The 22,738-nt window shown below is 47.2% G+C and overlaps 1 protein-coding gene across 4 annotated transcripts in view; it reads left to right on the top strand.

Moving 5' to 3' along the window:
* DOCK8 (dedicator of cytokinesis 8) overlaps nucleotides 1-22,738 on the top strand; it is a 165,521-nt gene that overhangs the window by 94,531 nt on the left and 48,252 nt on the right. For all 4 annotated transcript variants that reach the window (XM_058657399.1, XM_058657401.1, XM_058657403.1 and 1 more), the window contains 9 exons: nucleotides 476-571; nucleotides 1,054-1,288; nucleotides 1,821-1,985; nucleotides 3,076-3,245; nucleotides 5,800-5,895; nucleotides 9,615-9,710; nucleotides 15,531-15,680; nucleotides 17,139-17,252; nucleotides 20,312-20,467. In XM_058657399.1, the coding sequence (XP_058513382.1) occupies nucleotides 476-571; nucleotides 1,054-1,288; nucleotides 1,821-1,985; nucleotides 3,076-3,245; nucleotides 5,800-5,895; nucleotides 9,615-9,710; nucleotides 15,531-15,680; nucleotides 17,139-17,252; nucleotides 20,312-20,467 (1,278 nt within the window). The remainder of the gene's footprint in view (nucleotides 1-475; nucleotides 572-1,053; nucleotides 1,289-1,820; nucleotides 1,986-3,075; nucleotides 3,246-5,799; nucleotides 5,896-9,614; nucleotides 9,711-15,530; nucleotides 15,681-17,138; nucleotides 17,253-20,311; nucleotides 20,468-22,738) is intronic.

The raw sequence follows: 22,738 nt of genomic DNA, 5'->3' as shown, positions 1-22,738 counted from the left end.
TGAAGGCTCACCAACGTGAAAGGCAGTCAATGTAATTAAATCAGAAACCAAGCAGGGCTGTTACTGGACAACACTGTGCTAAAAGCGAAAGTGATTTGGGGTGCTCGAACACATTAAAATGTCATGTCTAGTGAAGATCTTCCAAGCTTTCCTCCTGGCACTCCTGACTGATTGGAAAATGGCACATTATTTCAGTGCTAGATCCACCGACACCCTGTGGGAACTTAGAGCTGCGTCCCTCAGGTCACGCCGCCCCCTTCCAGCATGAGAACTCGAAGGCCCAGAGAGTTTGATGGATTTGTCAAAGTGAAACTCTCCTTGTCGATGCAGAACTGAACTGGAATTCAGGACTCCTGACTAGAGTTTTATATTGAACAGTCCTGCCCCTACAGGCGGGATGCTTTGACTTGCTTGTTCGTCGTGAGAAAAGGGAATTTGATTACCATCTTTTTGGTTTTTTTCCTCTCTAACACAGAAAGTGCCTTTACAGAATCCGCCCATCAAGTGGGCCGAAGGACATAAGGGAGTGTTTAATATTGAAGTGCAAGCGGTTTCTTCTGTTCACACACAGGTAAGAAGTGTCAAGGTCACCTGCACGTCAGGCCCCCAAGACCAGGAAGGAACCTGGAAGGCCAAAAGGGAAAGATTTTTTTAAAAAATTTTTTCATTGGAAAGTCATATATACAAAACTAACCTTTAGTTCTTTGTAAAGACTTCAAGCTATTCAGCCCTTGTCATTTAAATAGACCTGGTAAAAATATTGATCATCTTGATGGGAGATCCATGTACCCACACTTTGATTGGACAGTTTGCCGTTAGACTTGATTGGTCCGCTCCGATCTTGTTTACTCTGCAGTTCTTTGGACCAACCTTAGGTGGCATGTTGGCCTGGTGTGCTGCCCTCTGTTGGCAGAAGGCGGCAGAGCGATTGCCTCAAAGTCCCAAATGTTGGGTTAAAGACCCACCCAGACAGAGCTGTGAGGTTGGCCGTGGGGCCGCGGGTGAACCTCCGTGGGAAGAGCCCTCCATGGCACCTGTCTTCTGCCCTCCCAGGACAACCACCTGGAGAAGTTCTTCACCCTGTGCCACTCCCTGGAGAACCAGGTGACCTTCCCCATCCGCGTGCTGGATCAGAAGATCAGTGAGACGGCCCTGGAGCACGAACTGAAACTCAGCATCATCTGCCTCAACTCCTCCCGCCTCGAGCCCCTCGTGCTCTTCCTGCACCTGGTGCTGGACAAGCTCTTCCAGCTGTCGGTGCAGCCCATGGTCATCGCAGGCCAGACAGGTAGGGGGCGCTGCAACAGCTGGGCGGAGGCGGCGGGGGGGCAGCTGTGGGCATAAGGAGGAATGATATTTTGAGAAACTCAAATAGGATCTCCCTTTAAAAAAAAAAAAGATGTAGTTATTTTTATTGGAAAGGCAGATTTACAGAGAGGAGGAGAGACAGAGGAAAAAAGATCTTCTGGCTACTGATTGACTCCCCAAGTGGCTGCAACAGCTGGAGCTGAGCCGATCTGAAGCCAGGAGCCAGGAACTTCTTCTGGGTCTCCCACACAGGTGCAGGGTCCCAAGGCTGTGGGCCATCCTCCACTGCTTTCCCAGGCCACAGGCAGGGAGCTGGACGGGAAATAGAGAAGTTGGAATATGAACCAGTGCCACCCCGCCTGGTGGACAGCAACCCACCCTGTTGCGGCCATCACCTTGACCTTGACCAGCCTGGCTGTGCAGGGCTGTGGGCAGAATTCCCTGTCGCTGTCCCAGAACACGTTCCAGCTAGGCTTCATTTTTTTTTTTTTTTTTTCTTCTTGATTCCACAGCCAACTTCTCCCAGTTTGCCTTTGAGTCCGTGGTGGCCATCGCCAACAGCCTGCATAACAGCAAGGACCTTAGCAAAGACCAGCACGGGCGGAACTGCCTGCTGGCCTCCTATGTACACTATGTCTTCCGCCTGCCAGAGCTGCCAAAGGACTTGCCCAAGACAGGTAGTGTGGCCTGGAGGGTGGGGACCTGGTGTGGAGAGGGTGGCCCTTCCCCACCCCACTCAAAATGTTCAGTCTTATTTTTCAGAATAACGGAAAACTTACATGACAGCTGAAATGAAAGGATTTCCCCCCCTCCCCACCCCCAGGTTTTTCTTTCTTCCTTCTTCCCTCTTTTTAGGCTCTCAGCACCTTCCCAACCCCCCTTTGGTCTTACTTTGCTGTTGGATAATTTCACTGTCTTTTGAAAAGCTGAGGCAGTGCGAGTTGATGCCCGGAACTGGAGGATAACAGCAATCAAGCACTAACAGATAGGCTGATGTCAGTAGTAGTGGTGATTCTGAAACCCTGAATGATGAGAAGAGATGTTCCTCTTCTCGTTTCCCCAAAGCTGAACTCTTCAAATAGGAGTAGTAGCAATAGTGCGCGTTCCCACACATCCGGGTCCTGTCCATCGGCCACACGCCACCAGAACTGGTGAGCGTGATGTAACGAGCAGCACCGGTGAGTTCTCAGAATTCCGCAGCCGCACCAACCTGGAACTTCCGTTCCTTCTGTGCAGCCTCATTTCAAGGGAATCTGCCATCTGGGTTGAGTTGTAAAACCCTTGGCATGGCAGAGGCTCGCAGCCACCTTGCGAGGTCTGTCCGTCCTTGGAAAGCCGAAGACATCGTCTGAGTACATCGTATGTGTGCGTCTTCACGAGGCTTCAAGATTCTGCTTTCTTACATATCAGAAGGCCTTCTTGTGTGACTTATAAAGTCACTGCTACAGAAATACTAGTACGGTTTAAAATCCACATTTCCAGTTTCTTCTACAACCCTGGAGTTAATTTCCCCCATCATAGTAATAGTGTAGAGCCAAGAATAGCTGTTGGCTAGGCTTCTGTCTCTAGTTTACCCCAGTCCTCACCACTCCCTGCTGCCTTTTCCTCCCTCCCGAAACTGCACCCAAGCTTTGGATAATGAAACACTAACTGACAGTCCTCATCTAGCCGGAAGTTCCTCCTACCACCTACCCCAAACCTCTTTAAGGTGCTTATACTCAATGAGTGACTCTGGTCCTCTCTCTTGACATGCCCGGTGGAGTGCAGGTGGTAGCGCTTCCCTCCCTGACCCTCGCTACCACACGTACGGTCGCACGTCTGCCGCTGCTGTGAGCTCAAAGCTCCTGCAGGCCCGGGTGATGAGCAGCAGCAACCCAGACCTGGCCGGGACACACTCAGCCGCCGATGAGGAAGTCAAGAACATCATGTCTTCAAAGGTAGGGAAGAAGTCAGAGCCCGCAGGTGGCACAGGCTCTTCTCTTACAGCTTCTCATTGTGTCGTTTCGTGTTAGTGGAGTCCAGGGCGATGTTGCAGTCCTCTTTATTGGGTAGTCATCAGGTGAGCGGGTTGACACACCCGTAACTGTTCGCAGTCCAGCAGCGGGACTTGGTGCGCAGAGCCCGATGCAGAATACATCTGGACAACCGACTGGTGGGCAACAGCTGAAGTTTATTAACAGCATCAGACTTTTAAGGACTCTGGGTCCAGTTGGCATCCAGGGAGGAGGATCTGAGAAACTGACATCTCAACAGCAAGAAGGAGCCGGCTTCCCTTGAGCTGCTGGTTCAGGCTCCCCATCTTGGGAGGAAGCGCCTCTCTTTGCTTTGCATATGCTATCAATTGTTCTCATTCAAATGACAACCAATCAGCTGTTCTCATACAAATGGTATGCAATTAATTATTCGAATGCAAACGATATCCAATCAATTGTCCCGCCACACATCACTTCATCACCTCACAGTGAGAATGTTGAGTCCTCTCTGTTAGCTTTTTGGAAGTACCCGGTCCTTGTGTGAAGAGTTTTGTTCGGTTTTGTTTTAACTAAAACTTGGAAAAACACCCTAAGAACAAGCACAGCTGCCAGCCACCATCCGGGTCAGAGCTCTGGAGTTCCACCCTGGAGTCGTGAATGCCCGTTTCCTTGGCACAGGCTGAGTCTCTCCTGATGGATGCAGTGGCGGGACTGGCTTTTGAGAATTGGGTACCACTGGGAGGACATAGTTAGGGCATGGCCACATTAACCACCTCCAGTCATTGAACAGGATGGATTTTGTTTTCCAGCAAAAAAACAAAACAAAACAAAAGCTTAAACTTTTCTTGACCCTAGAAACGTGGTGCTTTCTTTTGCTTTTCAATATCTACCTTTTCTTTTTTTATTATTTTTTGAAAGATTTATTTATTTTATTACAAAGTCAGATATACACAGAGAGGAGGAGAGACAGAGAGGAAGATCTTCCTTCCAATGATTCACTCACCAAGTGAGCGCAATGGGCCCGTGCTGTGCCAATCCGAAGCCGGGAACCAGGAACCTCTGCCAGGTCTCCCACGTGGGTGCAGGGTCCAAAGGCTTTGGGCCGTCCTCCACTGCCTTCCCAGGCCACAAGCAGGGAGCTGGATGGGAAGTGGAGCAGCCGGGATTAGAACCGGCGCTCTTATGGGATCCCGGCGCGTTCAAGGCGAGGACTTTAGCCGCTAGGCCACGCCGCCGGGCCCAAAATGGACATTCTTAAAAATGAAACTGCATGCACTTGACATGAATTTGGAGTAAAAGCCAAGATAATCTAAAGCCAACGTGATATCCTTAATTGGCTCCTGGAACAGAAGCAGGACGCGAGTGGATAGAACCGACACCCAGAGGCTCATTTGGTTAATGGCAGTGTACCGATGCGGGTATCTTCGCTTGATGTACCATACTGTGGAAGACTTGATAATTTAGGCAAGTGGGGTAAAGGGCATTTCAGAACACTCTGGACCACCTCTGTAAGTTTAACAATAGCAACAATTGAAGTGATTAGTCCAAAAAGTTTATTTGAGAAAGATAATTCTTAAATATCGCCCTTCATGCTTATTTCATTCTGCGTTCTCAAGTTATCTATTCTGTCTACCTGGTGGAAATAGAACGCATTGGTTCACTGCTGCATGGCCTTCCAAGCCTACATTTCTCTGACATCATGTTTAGATATAAACGAGCTGTGATGAAGACATTTGCGACACAGCAATTGGCACCTGCCGCAGATTGTCCGTTCCTCCTGAGAGCTGGCTTGCCAACACATGAAGGCTTTAAGTCTCCTCTAATAAACAGTTTCATTTTTCTGATTGCCCAGGAGAGAACCGATCTGCATCATTGCTTATGGCTGACAGCCTCTGCCTTAGTGTTGGCCTTTGAGTTCAGAGAAAATGTTTCTTTGTCGGACTTGGTTAACAAGTTCCTAATGATTCTGTGCCCAGGGAAGAAACTGTTGCCTGAAAAGAAAGAATGAAGCGTGGTTTTGGACACGTATGACTGTTTTGGGACTGGGTATTTTCCGCACGGAGCCACAGAGAGGCACTCTTCCCACACTTTTTTTCTGCTTTTCCATTGAAGTCACAAAAGTGAAAGCCAGAAGGAACTGGTCAGTACTGCCTGGCTCTCAGGAACGTGGACTTGGGTATAACTTGACCTCGCTTTGCTTGGTACAGTGTACTCTAAGAAATGTTTATGGAAGAGTGGAATTCAAAGAGAATGAATATTCCATAGTAAATGATGCTGTTTCTATTCTGGTGCAAAACATTTTGAAATACATGCAGAAATAGTTTTCCGTGAACTTAGGATCTTCCTCGTATTTCTGTTTGGCAATTATTTTACCTTTGTCACTAGGAAAAAAAAAACCAAACCAATAGACTAAGCCTGAATTCTGAGGTTGCATGTCAGGGTGATTGGCTCATTCTTCCCGGATGCCACTGTGACTGCCCAGTACTGACTGCTGACTGATACTTTGTGTTTCATTCAGGTTGCTGAGCGCAACTGCAGCCGTATGTCTTATTATTGCTCTGGCAACAATGACGGTCCAAGTTCTCCTGCCACCTCGAGGCCCGCCAACAAAAAGGTACCAAGCCGGGCATGGTGAAGATGGCCACGGGACAAGGGAGGCAGGGATTGCAAATGGCTCTGGTGCTCTCATCGAAAGTAGATGCCATCCAAAAGTACTCTGTAGCCGTGCCTACACACACACACACACACACACACACACACACACATATCCATGCACACGCACGCACACACCCCATACTTCTACAACCCTGTCCCTCATCCATTGTTTTATAACTGCCTGACCTGGTGAGTCTCCAAGTTTTCCACGCTTGAGGATTGCTTGAAAAGTTTGTCAAAGCTGCTTGCTAGACTTCCGATTCCGTTAGAGGGATCTCAGGTTCATGGAAGATGAGATGAGAAGATAAGTTCATTTTGGAGCATAAAAGCATTGAGTTCCATGTGTATATATATATACATATATGGAATCTTCAAACTATTCGTGAAAGAAATGTGTTTTCAAAAAATGTGTGTACCAAAATAAACTTCTTTTAGTTTCATTTTCCCATGAACTTCTGAAGTGCGTTTGTAGAGCCGAGCTTCAGTCCAAGAGATTTGAATTACATATCTGATACGTTCCCAGTTGCTCCTGGCCCAGGGCCCACACTTTGGGAACCTCTGTGCAATCGTAACTTTCAGTGGAAGCTGAGCTGGTGATAATGACTGACAAAAGTAAATGGCAATCATGAGTCATTGTTTATTTCAATAGGAAAGTAGGGAATAAGGCCTCTACTGGAGGGAGAGACCCAGCTTGGGATGCCCTGCCAGAGGCTGGCATGACACACTTTGCTGTAACCCGGACACTGTATGTCTGAGCCGAAGGAGCGGAGGTTAACAAATAAAAGAAAAAGTGGAAGAAGATAAGGTTAGGCTTAAACTGAATTTGTCACTGACTCTAGCATTCAGCTGTCATAACCCCTTTTGCAGTAACTGGTTACAAGAACCATTTTCCTTCTTACCAGTGCAGCCTCATTTCCTTAAGCCATGTCCTTAAGGATTTTGTAGTTGCCTTGTTTTTTGACCTGAAATGAGCAGAAGAGAAGGAAGCTAAGCCAATAGTTTCCATAACAGTTCAGCAAATAGGGCTCTTTTTTTTTTTTTCTTTCTGCATGGCTATTTTATGAAACCCTCAGAGCAAGGCGTGCTTTAATAATACTGCCCAGTAAGAAGCCTAAATTACTTTAAGAAGTAGCTTAACCTTGTCTAACCTCCTCTTGCCAGAAGAGCTTGGCAGTCACAATGACCTATCTGCGGAGGCCTCACTTTCAGGCTTGTATCTTTCCCACCACGGAAGAGCGTGGTGTAGCCAAGTTACATCATGCGCACCATCCGACCACCTGCTGGATGGAGATTGAGCCCCAGGCCTCTCCCAGATGGCAGAGCCTCACTTCAGACCCACAACAGAGAAGCAACACGTTAACACGTGTGAGGATGTACTAACGTCATGTTTTCCGTTAACCTGACAAGACATAGTGAAACAACTGTGAAACTGAAATGCCTGAGCCTGCTCCACTGCTCACCTGAACCAACAGGGGCTGTAACTGAACCAGCAGACAAGTGCACAGAAGGTTTCCTTGTGTCTCCTTTTAGTGTAGCTAAGTTCCACTCCAATTTTCCTACAGCTAAGACGCAGTAAATGAAGTTGCCAGCATGTGGTAGTTGTTGGGTAACAGCTAAGGAATATCTTTGTCAGAGTTAAGTTTTGCTCTGTATCAATCACTAAAATTGACTATACAATCTAACTTTTTTTTTTTTTTAAGATTTATTTTATTTTTGCTGGAAAGTCAGAGCTACAGAGAGGAGGAGCAATGCCAGAGCTGAGCCAATCCAAAGCCAGGGGCCAGGAGCCAGGAACTTCTTCTGGGTCTCCCACGTGGGTGCAGGGTCCCAAGGCTGTGAGCCGTCCTCCACTGCTTTCCCAGGCCACAAGCAGGGAGCTGGATGGGAAGTGGAGCTGCCGGGACACGAACTAGCACCCATGTGGAATCCCGGGGCATGCAAGGCAAGGACTTTAGCTACTAGGAAACCATACCAGGCCCACAACCTAACGTTTGTATAAGGATATGGTAGTAGTGTTTATACTTGTAGCTTCCTTATTCCCTGAATAATAATAATTAAAAAAAAAAAAAACAAGTATCCGTGTATATTCCAAGTGTTACAGGTATAAAATGAATCAAAGCTAGGGGAATTTTTGCCTTCAAGCAACCCTCCTGGTTTGTGCGGGTGTGAGGAAGTCCCCAGAATGGGGGACTTTCCGTTTTGAGGCCAGAACTGTGCTAGTTCAGTCCCTCCACATTTATCCTGAATTTCCTCCCCATCAATGCTGTTGTCAAGAGGATTGCAAGTAGCTGGGTAATGGAGAGAGAGCAGCAGAGGGGCCAAGGTACCGTCTGCTGTATTTGCTCTTGAGCAGTCTTGGGACATAGGACTTTACATGTTGTAAGTTCAGGCTTCCACCACTGTGCTTAAACCCAACCAGTTCTGGTCCCCACAAAGCCATAATGGGGTTTTTAAAAACGACTGTATAGGGCCTAGCGGCTAAAGTCCTCGCCTAGAACGCCCCGGGATCCCATATGGGCGCCGGTTCTAATCCCGGCAGCTCCACTTCCCATCCAGCTCCCTGCTTGTGGCCTGGGAAAGCAGTCGAGGATGGCCCAATGCATTGGGACCCTGCACCCGCGTGGGAGACCCGGAAGAGGTTCCTGGTTCCCGGCTTCGGATCGGCGCATACCGGCCCATTGCGGCTCACTTGGGGAGTGAAACAGCAGATGGAAGATCTTCCTCTCTGTCTCTCCTCCTCTCTGTATATCCGCCTTTCCAATAATAATAAATAAATCTTAAAAAAAAAAAAAAAGACTGTGTAGTCTGAAAGGAATTCAGATTCCCTGGAGACAGCAGTAGGACCCTGGATTAGCGGCAGCAGTGTCATCTGGGAGCTTGCTAGCAATACAGATACCTGGAGCTGGCGCTGTGGTGTTGTAGCGGAGGTCTCCACCTGCAGTGCTGACATGCATATGGGTGCTGGTTCATGTCCTGGTGGCTCCATTCCAATCCAACTCCCTGCTTATGTCCTGGGAAAGCAGGAGAGGATGACTCAAGTCCTTGGGTTCCTGCACCCATGTGAGAGACCCAGCAGAAATGTCTGGCGTCAGATCAGCTCAACTCCGGCCACTGTGACCATTTGGGGAGTGAACCTATGAGTAAAAGATTTCTCTCTCCTCTCTGTGATCTGCCTTTCCGTAAAATAAAATAAATCTTTAAAGAACAAACTGCAGATTCTCAGGCCCCACCACAGACTCTCTTGTGAGGATGGGCAGCTGGTGTCTTGTGCAGCCCTCTGGAACCTTCGGATAGGTTTAAGAACCACTTACACCAAACGCATGATTTGCACCAAACATTGAGGGCCTCGGGGTGGATGGCTTGCCAGCAAGAGTTAGCAGCAGGGGCCAAAAGAAGAAGAAAGGACAGCCCCAGTTCCTCTTGCTGTCCCGGACTTGCTCCCCAGGAAAAGGCCACTTCTGTCCTGTGCAGTCTCCCCCCAGCCTTTCCCTGCCCACCTGCAAGTCCCCTAGGCCCAGGTTGTTTCAGTACTGACTCTGCCGTTTCCCATGGGTGACCTAGGATGGGTAGGACAGACGCTGCAGAACTACCGAGCTGTTCAACTGGACAGAAGTGGAAGTTGTGGCGGTGCACGCCAGCACTTGTTCTCACGGCCTGATGTTTGTGCTTGTCACGCAGCACTTCCACGAGGAGCTCGCCCTGCAGATGGTGGTCAGCACGGGGATGGTGCGAGAAACTGTCTTCAAGTATGCTTGGTTCTTCTTCGAGCTGCTGGTGAGATCTCTGTGTGTTTGGATCTGTGCGCCGTAGCGCAAGAAAGGCACAGAGCAGAGAGGGTGTGGGGCCTCCCCTATCAGGAGCTGGCAGTGTTCTCCAAGTTGCCCTTGGTGAAAATCCAGTGTTGTTGCTTGGGGATTTGGTTCTCTTTCCTTCATCTAAGCACCCGTCTTCCACCTTTGAAAACCGGTTCTACTTTGAGAACTGTCTGGAACCTGTTGCTTGTCATCACGTTCACCTTTCCCCACCTGTGCCAGGCTCTGTCCTCTCTCATGTGCCTTTGCAATAATCTCCTCTCTCTTCTGCCTGTGTGCATTCTTGCCCATGGCCACCTAAACACGTAAAAATCTTTCTCCTCTTTAAAACTCATGCATGACTTTGGGTGTCCCGAGAACAAAGCAGAATTTTTGATGATGACCTTAAAAAGCCACTGTGTGGTTGCTTTTGCCCTCCTGCTCCTCTGATCTCGTTCTGCAGGTCATGCCCCCTCATGCTGCCACACCATTGCCCGTTGGGTTCCACAGCAACGCCAGGGCCTTTCCACGCCAGCGCTTTTCTCGGATTCCCTCTTCCCTCCCTTCTCACACACGCATTGTGTTCTCTTTAGCTTTCCACTTACGTGTCCCTGCCTCTGAAACTCCTTTCCTGACTGTCATGAGCTCTGATGTGTCCTCTGCACTCCAATTTTCCACTGGACACCACGTTGATTTCCGTCTCAGCACTTCCTTTTTTATCTCATCTGCTCAGTTTCAAGGACTTTGTTATTCTGTCCCTGCCCCTGACACACTCCATGGCATCACACAGCAGACATCACACAGCGTCGGCTGAAAACATTGTGAAAGTTGTAAATCTGTCCTTTGACCATTTCTGTCACTTCCCCAGCAGAAGAAAAGCAGAAGGTCTAGCTGCAATACTTAACTTTAAAGTGGGAAGGATGGCGGTGCTGATATTTACTTATAAATGGAAGAATATAGTTCAACCTCAAGTCACTAAGAAGTAGTATTTTTGCCAGTATTAATAAGCAGAGAGGCAATTTAAATGAAAAAGGCATGCTAGCACAGACTCCAGTTAAGTGTGAACATTTGAAAGTGATTTGGAAGATGAAGGGTGGGTTGAGATTGAGTGACGGTGTCTGTTTTGAGTCACCGGGTCGCTTCCCTTGCGACATGAAGTGAATATCTTTTATAAAGAAAGACGGAGGTAGGATAGGATTTCTACCTAAGCTCTAATTGATCTGTGTCAGCTGACGCTTAGGAAAAGGGACAGAGAGACCAAGAGGATCAAAGGAAACAAAACTTAAGCAGACTCTGGAAAGAAACAGGTCGTGTGTAACCCATTTCTAACTCTGGTGTGTTCATCAGGCTTAAACCAAAGGCTGCTCTTGTCCCCAGAAACATGTGCGGAAGTTGAATCCCTTAGAATCTAACTTACTGCCAACGCAGAGATTAAAAAGAATCCCAAACACAGTCCCACACTCCTACAACATAATCACCCCGAAGAACTTAGTAAAAGTAGCGTGGATTCTTGATTCCGTTCCTGGAGCTGCCTAAATAAAATTAGGAGACGTGGAGGCGGCAATAAGTACTCACTTGTCTGGTGACCGCTAAATGTACTAACCATCTGCTGGTCCATGCCACTCCTGCTGCTTGACTCCTAACCAAAGCAAGGACTCTTTTGGGATTTGCACCTACCTAGCACCAGAATTCTAAAAGCCAAGCTGATAAAGTTGAGTGTCCCATCTTGCAAGTCTTGGGGCAAGAGCTTCAGAAATGAGACATGAGTTCCATCTTACGGCAGGAAATGGACTGGCCATAAGACTGACTTCCTCCTTTTTATTTTTTCTGGAGATATTAAAGCCAAGACCCCATGCCTCCTATATCCTGCTTCTGCTTCCCCATTCTAGCCAGCAGCAAGATTGCCCACAAGAAAGATTCAATTAGTTCATGATGCATCTACAGATATGTCACCCAAGTAATCCTGAGGTCAGCTGTCACAATCGCAGATTTTAAATGCAAAGAAAGAAATCTAAACTTGAGACTATAGAAATGCATAGAATAAAATCCTAAACAAAAGCTATTTGTGGCTTCCAAAGCCATATTGCATTATTTAGTCATGCGCATGGGCCTGCCACCCCTAAGGTGAAGCTGGGGCTTGCCTGAACCCCTCAGCCAGGTAGGGACACAGCTTCAGTTCTCCAACCTTCACACCTAGGCTCTTGTCCTCCACCGTTTTGCTTCTTTGGGAAGGTCAAAGGCACACACCATTTTCTTACCAACACATGGAATTTGTGTTCTTGGAAGTCTGCCTTAAGGCAGCACTACAGTAACTCTGCCTTTCCCACTCGTGATAAACCCAGGATCCCTAAGCCTGAGTTTGAAGGCAAGCTTGCATTCCCTGTAGCTGTAGTGATAACTCTACCTTTTATATAATCCCAGTAACAGCTGGCATCCCCAAGAAGAAGGGAAAAATAATATCTAAATTGTATTGAGCATCTCACTAGGTGTGCCAGGCGCTATTTTGGAGCATTATTTATTTAATCTGCATATAACCTTGAGGCAGATGTGTTATTGTCAATTTAGTGAGGAGGTTGCAAGCAAAGGTGGGGCCACTTTCCTGTCCCTAACTGCAGGGAGCCAACAGCCTCAGAGCCACTGGACACTGCTTTTGGTCCTGCACAGTTTTTCACTAGGGCTTGGTGGGCCCAGGAGACAGAGCATAAGCAAAAGTGGATACTTTGTCTTTAGGGAGTCTGTCCGTTCTGACACACAGATAGGTCACTGGGAAGGAAGGACCCTTGTAAGCACATTGAAGGAGTTGATCAACAGGCAGGTCAACCTGGACACAGTTCCCTGGGGCTCTGCTGGCCATGACCTGAGTCATGGCTGATGTTACTCAAAAGAGGTACCTGAAAAGCATCTCCCAAAAGGACTGTGCCTGGCGGATGTGCATGGCAGGTGCAGCAGCTGCTTTTGTCTCAGCTTTGAAGGAACCAGGGTAGGGATCAGTGCGTTAGGAGGCTAGAGAATGCTGCAGGCTGAAAGAAGTGAGGATAGGAAATGGAGCCTTGGGGAAATACTGTGCCAGGGCAGAGAGAAATACATGTGAACAATACAACTGCATCCAAAAGGGCATGGCAAGGTGGCCCAAATCACGCAGTCGCATGGAGACCGCCTCACTAGTGGCCAGAGATGGGAACTTCATCTAGGGTAGGACTGGGAAACATCCAGTCCCTGGGCAAAGTAAGGCCTGCTAAATCATCCGGCCTGGTCCCCTGCCCCAGCAACTGTGGGCAGGACTCTCAAAAGTCAGGGAATTTACAAGCAAGCTAATTTTTAGTGGTCATTTGGTATATCTCACAAATGATGTTATGAATATTCAGATGACCCTTGCCAGCAGAAAGGTTCCCCATCCCAGATAGAGTCTGGGGTACGAGCAAGTATCAGCCGCCAACCAGAATCTTGCAAGGAAATTAATCTGATTCATGTAAAACATCGGTGCTTAAAACATTACTAATGTGTTTGCTTGACTGTTATTTTAAACAATAAGGCAGCTTTCACCCAGAAGAAGCTTTAAGAGGCAGAAACTGCAGCCTCATTTGGCTTAAGCAATAACCGGAGTGGTGTAAAACCATTCACTTGTGTTGGTGTCCAGGAGGTAACAAACAATTGGCTTGGACAGAAGAGCTGTTGAATACAATCCCAGGGTGAATTGCATACTTGCTAATGAATAAATCTCTAGGCTTCTAGAAACTGCTGAGCGCAAGCTCTAAAACCCAGAGGTAAAGGGGTAACGCCTGGTTTACTCACTCAGAACATGTAATTCAACATTCAGGGTTTCTTGTATTCATACCCCTTGTATGAATGAGCCACGAATGCCAGTCTGGAGGAAAATTTTGTCCTTGCTTCACCATGCCCTAAACACACTAGGCCAAGCATTTGTTAGTATTTCTACTGGTGTTCTACTGGACACTCAGGGGACACAGTGGCAATCTAGCTGTAAAGAGGCCATTGGTTGAAAGATAGTACGGGAGAATTATTTCTTTGGTTGTGGTAGGCAGGAACTGAATACAGCAGTAAGTTCTAAAATCCTGCTGCTGCCACGCAGGAAATAGGGCCAGCCAAAGTAGGAAGATTTGCTTTCGTAGGTCCTGGGTTAAGAACATGGTGAGAAGGACATTTACCAGACAAAATCTGGCCCTGAGCCAGATATGTGCAGGTCTGTAGGATGTGGGCTTTCACGTGCCCCAAATCAAACCATGCCACACACACACAATGTCGTATTTTTTTATTCCTAGGGCCTCCCTGAAGTGACCGTGGCTTTGTCAAAAAGCACGTGGTCTTGTCTCTCAACCCTTCTTATTTTGCCTTCTCTTTCTCTTGATCTCTCTGCTAACAAAAAATTGCTAGTCTTACATTGTTCGAAACAGAAATCCACTGTTGTAAAATTCTCCCATGAACATGGGAATGGATGGAAATCTACTTCCACACGACCGTCCAGCCCTGACCTAGGGGACAAGTGTGGGAGGTTGAACTTCCAGGCCATTTCCTTTCACAACTCCTTCCACTAGCCTGGCCACGTTCATGAAAGTGACATCAGAGGGTTGGTATCCAGTAGCAGGAAGCCCCTGACTTTCCCATCAAACTGTCCCAAATATTTCCAAGCGATGTTCTCCAAGGACAAGACCCAATGTCGCAGGGTGTCAAAGGCAGCTATTTTGACTGATGAAGTTCCTAACCCCAGAAGCAAGCTCCCCCACCAAATAGGCAGAATCTTGATTTTAACATTTGTGATAGGCTAAGGGGCAGCAGCCCCTTAAATAGTAAAAGCTTTGAAATAATTGAGCTTTTTAATGTTGATACTTTATTTTGCATCTATTTATATATGTATGCATATCATAGAAAAGCATTTTTAAAAATGCATTTTATATGATTCTTGCCATTTGTTACTAAATCTGGGCTGGTCAGGATTCTGCAGCGATACTTGGTCGAAATAAAAACCTGGCAGTAAAACACAGAGTGGAAGTTAAACTCACTTGTTTTAACTTTATCGTAAAGATGACATAGGCGAGCTGTACAGCTGTACATTGTAAACGGGACTCTGTGGCATTTCAAACCATCTAGAAATGGTTGCACTTTAATGCCAGTAATAATTTGCCTCCTCTGTTGTCATTAAAACAAATCCTTTTTGTGTGTCCCACAAACAGGTATTATAATGTAAAAACCCCAGCAATTATGCATGTTCTGTGGTTTTAAAATGGTGGCATGTATTTTGGGGCAAAAATCATTAGAGGAGAATTCTTCTCTCTAAAGGTTTTTTCTGTGTTCGTGCAAGGTATGCAGCTAGCTCTTAAGAAGTCCAAAGGCAGCTGTGTTTACTCCCTGATCTGACCACATTGTTCTGGGAACGTTAACAGACCAACTCCTGCTCCACTGGCTTAGAGCAGCTGCTCTGTGGTCAGGTGTAACACTCTCCCATGGAAGGGCAGCCTGGTGGTCAGGGGATCCTGGCCTTCCAGCATGAAGGCAGTGGATGAAGAGAGAGTCCTTAGGGCACTGTAGTTTAAGAACTGAGCTCCCAGTTTCGTCACTGGCCAAAAGGCAGCCCCTGACTTGGGGTCAAGAAAAGGACACTCCTCCCACCCCCTACCACCACGGTAACCGTGCCTGACACAGGAGCCAGTCCGGAGCCAGCTTGGGGAAAACCCCAGTGCAGATGTAGGGTTAGCAGATCCATTGTTCAAGGGCTTTTCTTGAAGTCTTTCCTACTTGGTTGCTCGGGACCCTTCTCCACGCTGACCTCTCCCCACTCCCTCTATAGGTAAAAAGCATGGCTCAGCACGTACATAATCTGGACAAAGGAGACAACTTCCGGAGGACTCGTTTTTCCGACCGTTTCAAAGATGACATAACCACTATTGTGAATGTGGTCACATCAGAGATTGCAGCCCTGTTGGTCAAGCCTCAGAAGGTACCTGCGTGATCTTCATCTCGGCTTTCTCAGCTGCTTCGATTGAACCTGTGTATGCCACTTGCATGCAGTGTGTTGGACCAGACCCTGTGGGGGCTGGGAGATTGTTATGAAGCAACTGCAATATGGGCTGTCATTTCAACGATTTTATCGATAGAGCTGTGGAAGATAATACTCCTGCATTTAGGAAATACACCCTAAAGTATTATAGGATAAGCTAATATGATATTTGTAATCTGTTTTCAAAAAGAGTTCCATAAATCATGATAAAAGCAGCGATTCTGCTCAAGGGAGTACAGGAGTTCTTTGCACGCTGTCACCTTTTCTGTGGCTTTAAAGTCATTTCAAAATATAAGCTCAAAGGCCTCCAAGACAAAGTGGAAGAATTCTGAAGGTAACTCTAAAATATCAGGGAATGATGCTGATTAGCAATACTTTTATCATTATGAAGAAGTATTTTGGTATCAAGAACTTAGCATGCTTCTAGTTGGGTATATATCTCGTGGCCCACTTTGTTAGAACAGCATGTTGATGGCTTTATGTTGAGCGGCCTGAAATAAGAAACAGTGACGTTGGTAAGTGTTCCACGAGCCTCACAGTAAATGACAAAGCCAGTACTGGAAATGGCAAGCGCACATCTCAGGGTAGTCCTGTAAACTACAGGACGAGGGAGCAGGTGGATGGTCCTGGGAGAGCTCTGACTTCCCAGGGGTGCTGTGGAACTCGGTCATCAGAGTGGCCTGAATTTGCCAGCTGCATATGCAAATAGCAGGAAATCATTTCAGTCCTACTTTCAATGCAATCACAGGAAATTGCTGGATCATTCTGAAAATAAAGACCATAAGCATGGAAAAGTGAATCCCTGGTTACTCCAAGGCTATAAAATCATTCTGAATAAAGCACTGAAATGTAGTAAAAAGTGAGAAATTTTTTTTAAAATGGATCCAATTCCCTCTACTCATTTCTGCCCTGTCTTGCGCTAGGAAAGCTGCTTAAGTACAGTTAAAAAAAATTATTAGGTAAAAACAGATTTCTTTCATCCCGATTGACAAGTCTACAATACTTCTTACAAAAGATGTTTATGTTTCCTTGAAGATAATAAATGCATTTCAAGCTGGTTTGATGGGAAAAATATTAGGGTATTAAAAAAATAAGAAAGAAAACGAGGGTTGTGTGCTTGCACACGGAGAATGAGTTCAGTCACACAGGAAATGCACCTCGTATTGAATGTTCAGTAAAGAATTGCTTGCGTCAACCTTCCAGCCACAGCCTCAGCTATGGGTTGAATTACGTTTGTACAAGTTTGCAGACTTTTATCTGCTTAACCCAGCTTCACCCAGAGACAGCCCCTGGGATAACAGTATCTGCCTCCTACAACTTACTCCCCAAGGAATCCTGGAGCCCCTGGGCTTGATCGACCACTAACCATTGTTGAGGGTTTCTATGTCTGTTTTTTAGGAAAATGAACAGGCGGAGAAGATCAACATCAGCCTGGCTTTCTTCCTGTATGACCTTCTGTCGCTCATGGACCGTGGCTTTGTGTTTAACCTCATCAAACACTACTGCAACCAGGTGAGAGCTCCAAGCAGGCTGTCCTGTTGCTTCTTGTTGGAGGCGTTGCTCGGTGCTGGGGAGGGCTGGCCTGTTGGTCACTGAACTGGACTGTGCGGCTGTGCACAGCCTTGGCTCTGTGCTGTAGACACACGGGTTTTCTAGGATTCCCGCAGAGTCCAGCAGCACTGAAGGCCCCACAGGTTCATTGGCGGGAAATGACGTTAGTTCAGGTTTATGATCTGAATTCTCCAATTCAACATTGAATAGAAATGGCATGAGTATTCATCCCGTCTTCGACCAGGTCCAAGTGGGAGATGTCTTTTCATATAGTAGGGTGATTAATCGACACCTGATTGTGAAGTTCTGACCAGGACAAGCCCCAAGGAAATCAAAGAAGTTGAATTTCACTGAGCACAAAGTAATACTTTGTCATCCAAAGGTGTCACATCCGTTGCGCCTCCCCTCACCCCCTTTTCAAATTTTGGAATAGAATTCTTTCTTCTTTCACTTTCTTCACTCAAACCGCCTGAGCGACAATGACATAAATCGCAATCATGGCTGCTCCTCTTCTCCTTTCATATTCTTTCTCTAGCCGTCCCTGCCGCCATCACCACCACCACCTGGCCGGCTCTGGTTTAGTCACTCACAGACTTCAGATCAATCTTTCAAATGATCTGAGTCGCAGTCTCCTCACCTGGCAAGGTGTTCACTTTGGGAGCTGGTTGAGAAAACAGGAGTGGCCATGAGAGGCGTGAACTTGCCTGGGCTCAATGCGGCCAGGACTGGGTGAGAGGGGTGCATAACTCCCAGTACAAGAGGGCCCAGAGGCTGACAGCCACAGGCGTCCACCCAGATCAGTGTGGGAGCTCCCAGGAGACAGAAGGATAGGAAACTGAGGGAGGAGGGATCAGGGGGACTGGTATGTATCCCCTGGGTTGCTCTGCGGCCTATCAAGGGTCTCAAAAAGCTGTCCTGCTTGGGGAACCTTGCAACTTCAAGGCTGTGTCTTATCAAGAGGAAACAGCTGTACAGAGAGACACCGCAGAGTTCACCCATCGGGCCAGCAGGGAAATAGTGCAAATCCGCCCCTGTCTGGGCTCTTTTTACAATCACTGTTACAGTTTCAGTTAGGTGTGAGTTAATAAGTGAGTGTCTGCAATGCAGATACAACCCTGGCTCACTCACCCAGCAGCAGCTGTCCTTCAAAAGAAAAAAAAAAAAACAGAAGCGCTTAACTTTTCCAGAGGAGGAAGTCCAGATAAGGAAGCAGACTGACCGACAGAGGAGCCTGGCATCGCTGCCCTGTGCAGCCTGCTTTCTGCCCTCCTACTCCCCTGCCCCCCTGGTCCCCTGCCCTCCTGGATTCCGTGGAGTTGGTAACAGGAATTCTAGACTGCTGTTTGCCCCTCCTGTCAGGTGTTCAGGGTTACAAGTCACTGGATGAGTTTCAAAGTCTGGTTTCTAAACTTTACATTAGATACGGAAAAGAGATACTGCAAGCCCTTGCTGACCCCAGGGTTAGCTGTTAGCCTGGCACACCAGGCGCCTTAAGAGACATTCATCTTTGTCTTCCCTTTCTCTCTCACTTGGCTTGTGCTCTCTCTCTTTTTTACATTCCCTCCTTTCCCTTTTGCTACAAACTTTGTTTCTTCTTCTTTATAGTCTCAGCTGCCCGAGGGCCCTAGGGCGGGCATGTGGGTATAGTCTGATCCTGATTCCTTGTGATGTCACTGCCCACCTCTGAGACTGGAGGGGCCAGAGAGGGGGAGGGCAGTGACCTCTGAGACATTCGCGTCTTCCTTGAGCTTCCCTGGGCTCTGACGCCGTGGCTGCCGGCCTCCAGTGTCCTCTGATCTGATCACATCCTGTGCTCAGCCTTAGAGATGCTCTCATGTTTTCTGCAGTGACTTTGTGCCAACGAGTAGAACCCTCATCTTTCCTTCATAGTAACAATAGGCAGCTGGACTCCCTCCGTTGTTCTGCAGCTTATAATGTGCTGCTGAGTCACCACCCACCTTGCGTAGGGGCTGCCCCGGGGGCTCCAGCCTTTAGGGTGTCTATGCAGGAACTCCACCTCCCTCCTCTTTTCTAAAACATCACTCGCATTATTCTTTGAAATCTTTTTGAAATTTCTGTCTTTAACGAAGTGTCGGGGGTCGTCTTCCAGGTGCACCTGTCTTGTGCCTTGGAGTCGCAATTCCCGGCTTGACCAGACAAGTCTGTCTGTGGGACCCTCGGTGATGGGAGTATGGCTGTGTCCTGATTAGTTTAACTCGCTGGTGGCCTCGTGGGTATAAAGTCAGGCCAGAGAGCTCCCTGGAAAGCTAGCTAGGGGTTCTGCTCATTCAGCTTGCATGGAAATCAGCTGCCTTAGTTTTTTTCTTTTTATGTAATGCCTAATGGCTTTCAGTTATTTTCAGGAAATGTCTAGTTATAGATCCATTCTTCAGCCAAAATGTTCCCACAAAACAATAGCTTCTCCTCCTCCGTGCCTGAAGATGGGTACTTACTAAACTTGTGTGGTTCAGAAAAGTGCCTTTAAAGTAAATGAAGAGGAACTCGGTCCATTTACAAAGAGGAGGCCCTCTGTATTCCTGGGCTGGAGCGAGAGGCCATTAATGGCAACACAGTGGCAGTCGCAGGCCCTTGCATCCCTGTCCTGTCCCTGCTCTGGCTTTGCTGACTGCCTGGGGATTTAGGTCCTTCCACTGCAAGCACCCCAGATCCCTCAGCCCCGGGGCTCATGAACCCACACAGTGAGATTTTTGTAAAGCTCATAGTACCACCCTAGACTGCTGTGAACATAGACTTGCCTTGGACTTACAGATCCACAAAGTGGGGTCAGAACAAAATCCTTATTTTGGATGCTTGTCAGACTAGCATCACTAGAGGGACAGTCACGAATACAAGTGTATCGGGTCTTTTGTAATGCACAGTTTGCCGTCTCTTGCACTATCTGATTTGTATTGAGGTGATTGTCTTACTCTGGGGAAAAAAAAAGATGGTTTTGTCTGCCGTCTTCCCTTCCATGTACCTTACAAGAAATGCCCCGTTTCTGCTTTCTTCTTTCCTGCCAGCTGTCAGCCAAGCTCAACAGCCTTCCCATGCTCATTTCCATGAGGCTGGAGTTCCTCAGGATCCTGTGTAACCATGAACATTACCTCAGTCTGAACCTCCTCTTTATGAACGCTGATACTGCTCCAACATCTCCTTGTCCCTCCGTATCTTCCCAGGTAACTAGCTAACTGAATAACTATCGGAGCTATTTCTTTTCACTTGCTTAACCAGGTTGTCTCCTAGAAAGATCGATCATTTAAGTTAGAAGAAAACTCCAGCTGTTCAACCCGGCTCAGTTGACCCAAGTCTGGACTAGCGTACGGTCTCGAAATTGCACCACCTTTAACGATTCACAAGTCTAGAAACTGGTTTCTTCCTTCCTACAGGCAAGGAGAGAAAAGAATGTACAATCACTGTAAAAATCCAGAAACTCATGGAAAAGGCTCAAACCTTGTTGGGCGTGACATGAACCAACCATGTTCATATTGCGCAAATGCAGGCTTTCAAAGGCAGAAAAGTATTAGAAACTATGTGTGGACTGAGTTTCTTTGCTGTTGGCAGTTTGTGGGTGTGAGTTGTGGGAGAGCGAGTGTGGGAGAAGCAGCGATTCCCAAAGCTGTTTCACCATGGGAACCTTTTCTTCACTATAGAGTTCTTAAGGAAGTAGGGCCTGCTAGGAAAACTTTCAGAAAGTGTTCTTTCGTCCTCACCTCCTCTTTATAAGGGGCGTAGATCAGTGGCTTAGAGCAGCAGGCCTGATGTTTGTTTTGATTCTCTTTCTCTTGCATGTTCTTCTCTACTAAAACGAAGGTAAAACTTTTATCTTATTAAGGAAAATGAAAAAAAAAGCACGTTAGCAATCCATGCCAGGTGATATGTTTCAGATGTTGACCACATGACCATCTTAATGTGACCGCAAAGGATAGGGCTTCTGAACAGCCGTTCCAAAGTATAAGCTTTCTGCTGCAACTTGCCAGAGACGTTAGGCCCCAAGACCACGCTAGGCTGAGCTCGCCCTTGTTTCCTTTCCAATATTCCTCTCCGGACATCCCCAGGGAGTTGCTAAACCTGAGATCCTAGAATCGCCAAACCAGGAATGATTTACAGAGATACTATGAATTTTTAGTTCATTTACGTTTATTGTATTCAAAAGCCCGAGGAAGAAGGCTCTTCCATCCACTGGTTCACAAACTAAATGCCTGCAATAGCCAGGGCTGGGGCAGGCCCAAGCCAGAAGACCACAGCCAAGTCTGGGTCTCCCATGTGGGAGACAGGGACTGGATGAGTCACTAGTTACTACCAGGGTGTACAGTTTGGAAGCCGGATTAGAGCCGGGGCTGGGTCTTGAACCCGGTTCACCAGTATGCCATAGAAATGTGATACGTATGTCCCAAGCCATGTGTTCATCCTTGAGCCAAAGTTTCATCCCTGACGAGTTACTTACGGTGCTCTTAGTGAACTATCAAATGTGCTGCCAGGCTAAGAAGACAGGACAGGTATTTCTTAGCCTGACACCACTTCTGGATCCAGAGCAGTCAAGGTCAGAATGCAGAGCCATGTTCAGTATGGAACTGAGTGAACACAGACCTTCCTCAAAGGGGCTGATTTCTCAAGGAGACAATGTCTTCTTTCAATTCAATTTTCATTCCCGTTACACATTTTTTTTCTGAGGATATTAATCCTCAACCATTGATTCTTTTTTAAAAAAATATTTGCTTAATTTTTATTGCAAAGTCAGATATACAGAGAAGAGGAGAGACAGAGAGGAAGATCTTCCACCTGATGATGGTTCACTCCCCAAATGACCATAACGGCCAATGCTAAGCTGATCCGAAGCCAGGAGCCAGGAACTTCTTCTGGGTCTCCCACGCAGGTGCAGGGTCCCAAGGCATTGAGCCATCCTCGACTGCTTTCTCAGGTTACAAGTAGGGAGCTGGAAGGAAAGCGGGGCTGCCGGGATTAGAACTGGCATCCATGTGGATCCTGGAGGACTTTAGCCGCTAGGCTATCACACCTGGTCCTGATTCTTTTTTTTAAGAATTATTTATTTTTATTGGAAAGGCAGATATACAGAAAGGAGGCAGAAAAAAGAATCTTCTATCCACTGATTTACTCTCAAAGTGGCCACAATGGCCAGAGCTGATCCAAAGCCAGGAGTTAGGAGCATCTTCCGGGTCTCCCACATGGGTTCGGGCACCCAACTTGACCATCCTTGACTGCTTTCAGAGACTGGATGGGAGGTTGGGCGGCCAGGACACTAACTGAGGTCCATATGGGTTCCAGGCTACTGCACCGGGCCCTCAGCCATGATTCTAAGTGGGGAAAGGAGTGTTAGTCATGTTTTACAGATTGTGAGAGCTTTATTTCCATCTTTCCCTACTGGCAGTCTTCCATCCATGGGAACGGGAAGGTGAAGTCACGCTCTATGCTTGGGTTCTGCCACCTGT

The sequence above is a fragment of the Ochotona princeps genome, chromosome 31, assembly GCF_030435755.1.
Source record: "Ochotona princeps isolate mOchPri1 chromosome 31, mOchPri1.hap1, whole genome shotgun sequence".
Lineage (NCBI taxonomy): Eukaryota > Metazoa > Chordata > Mammalia > Lagomorpha > Ochotonidae > Ochotona > Ochotona princeps.
The sequence above is the reverse complement of the archived record's forward strand: the minus strand, read 5'-3'. Positions and strand labels throughout refer to the sequence as shown.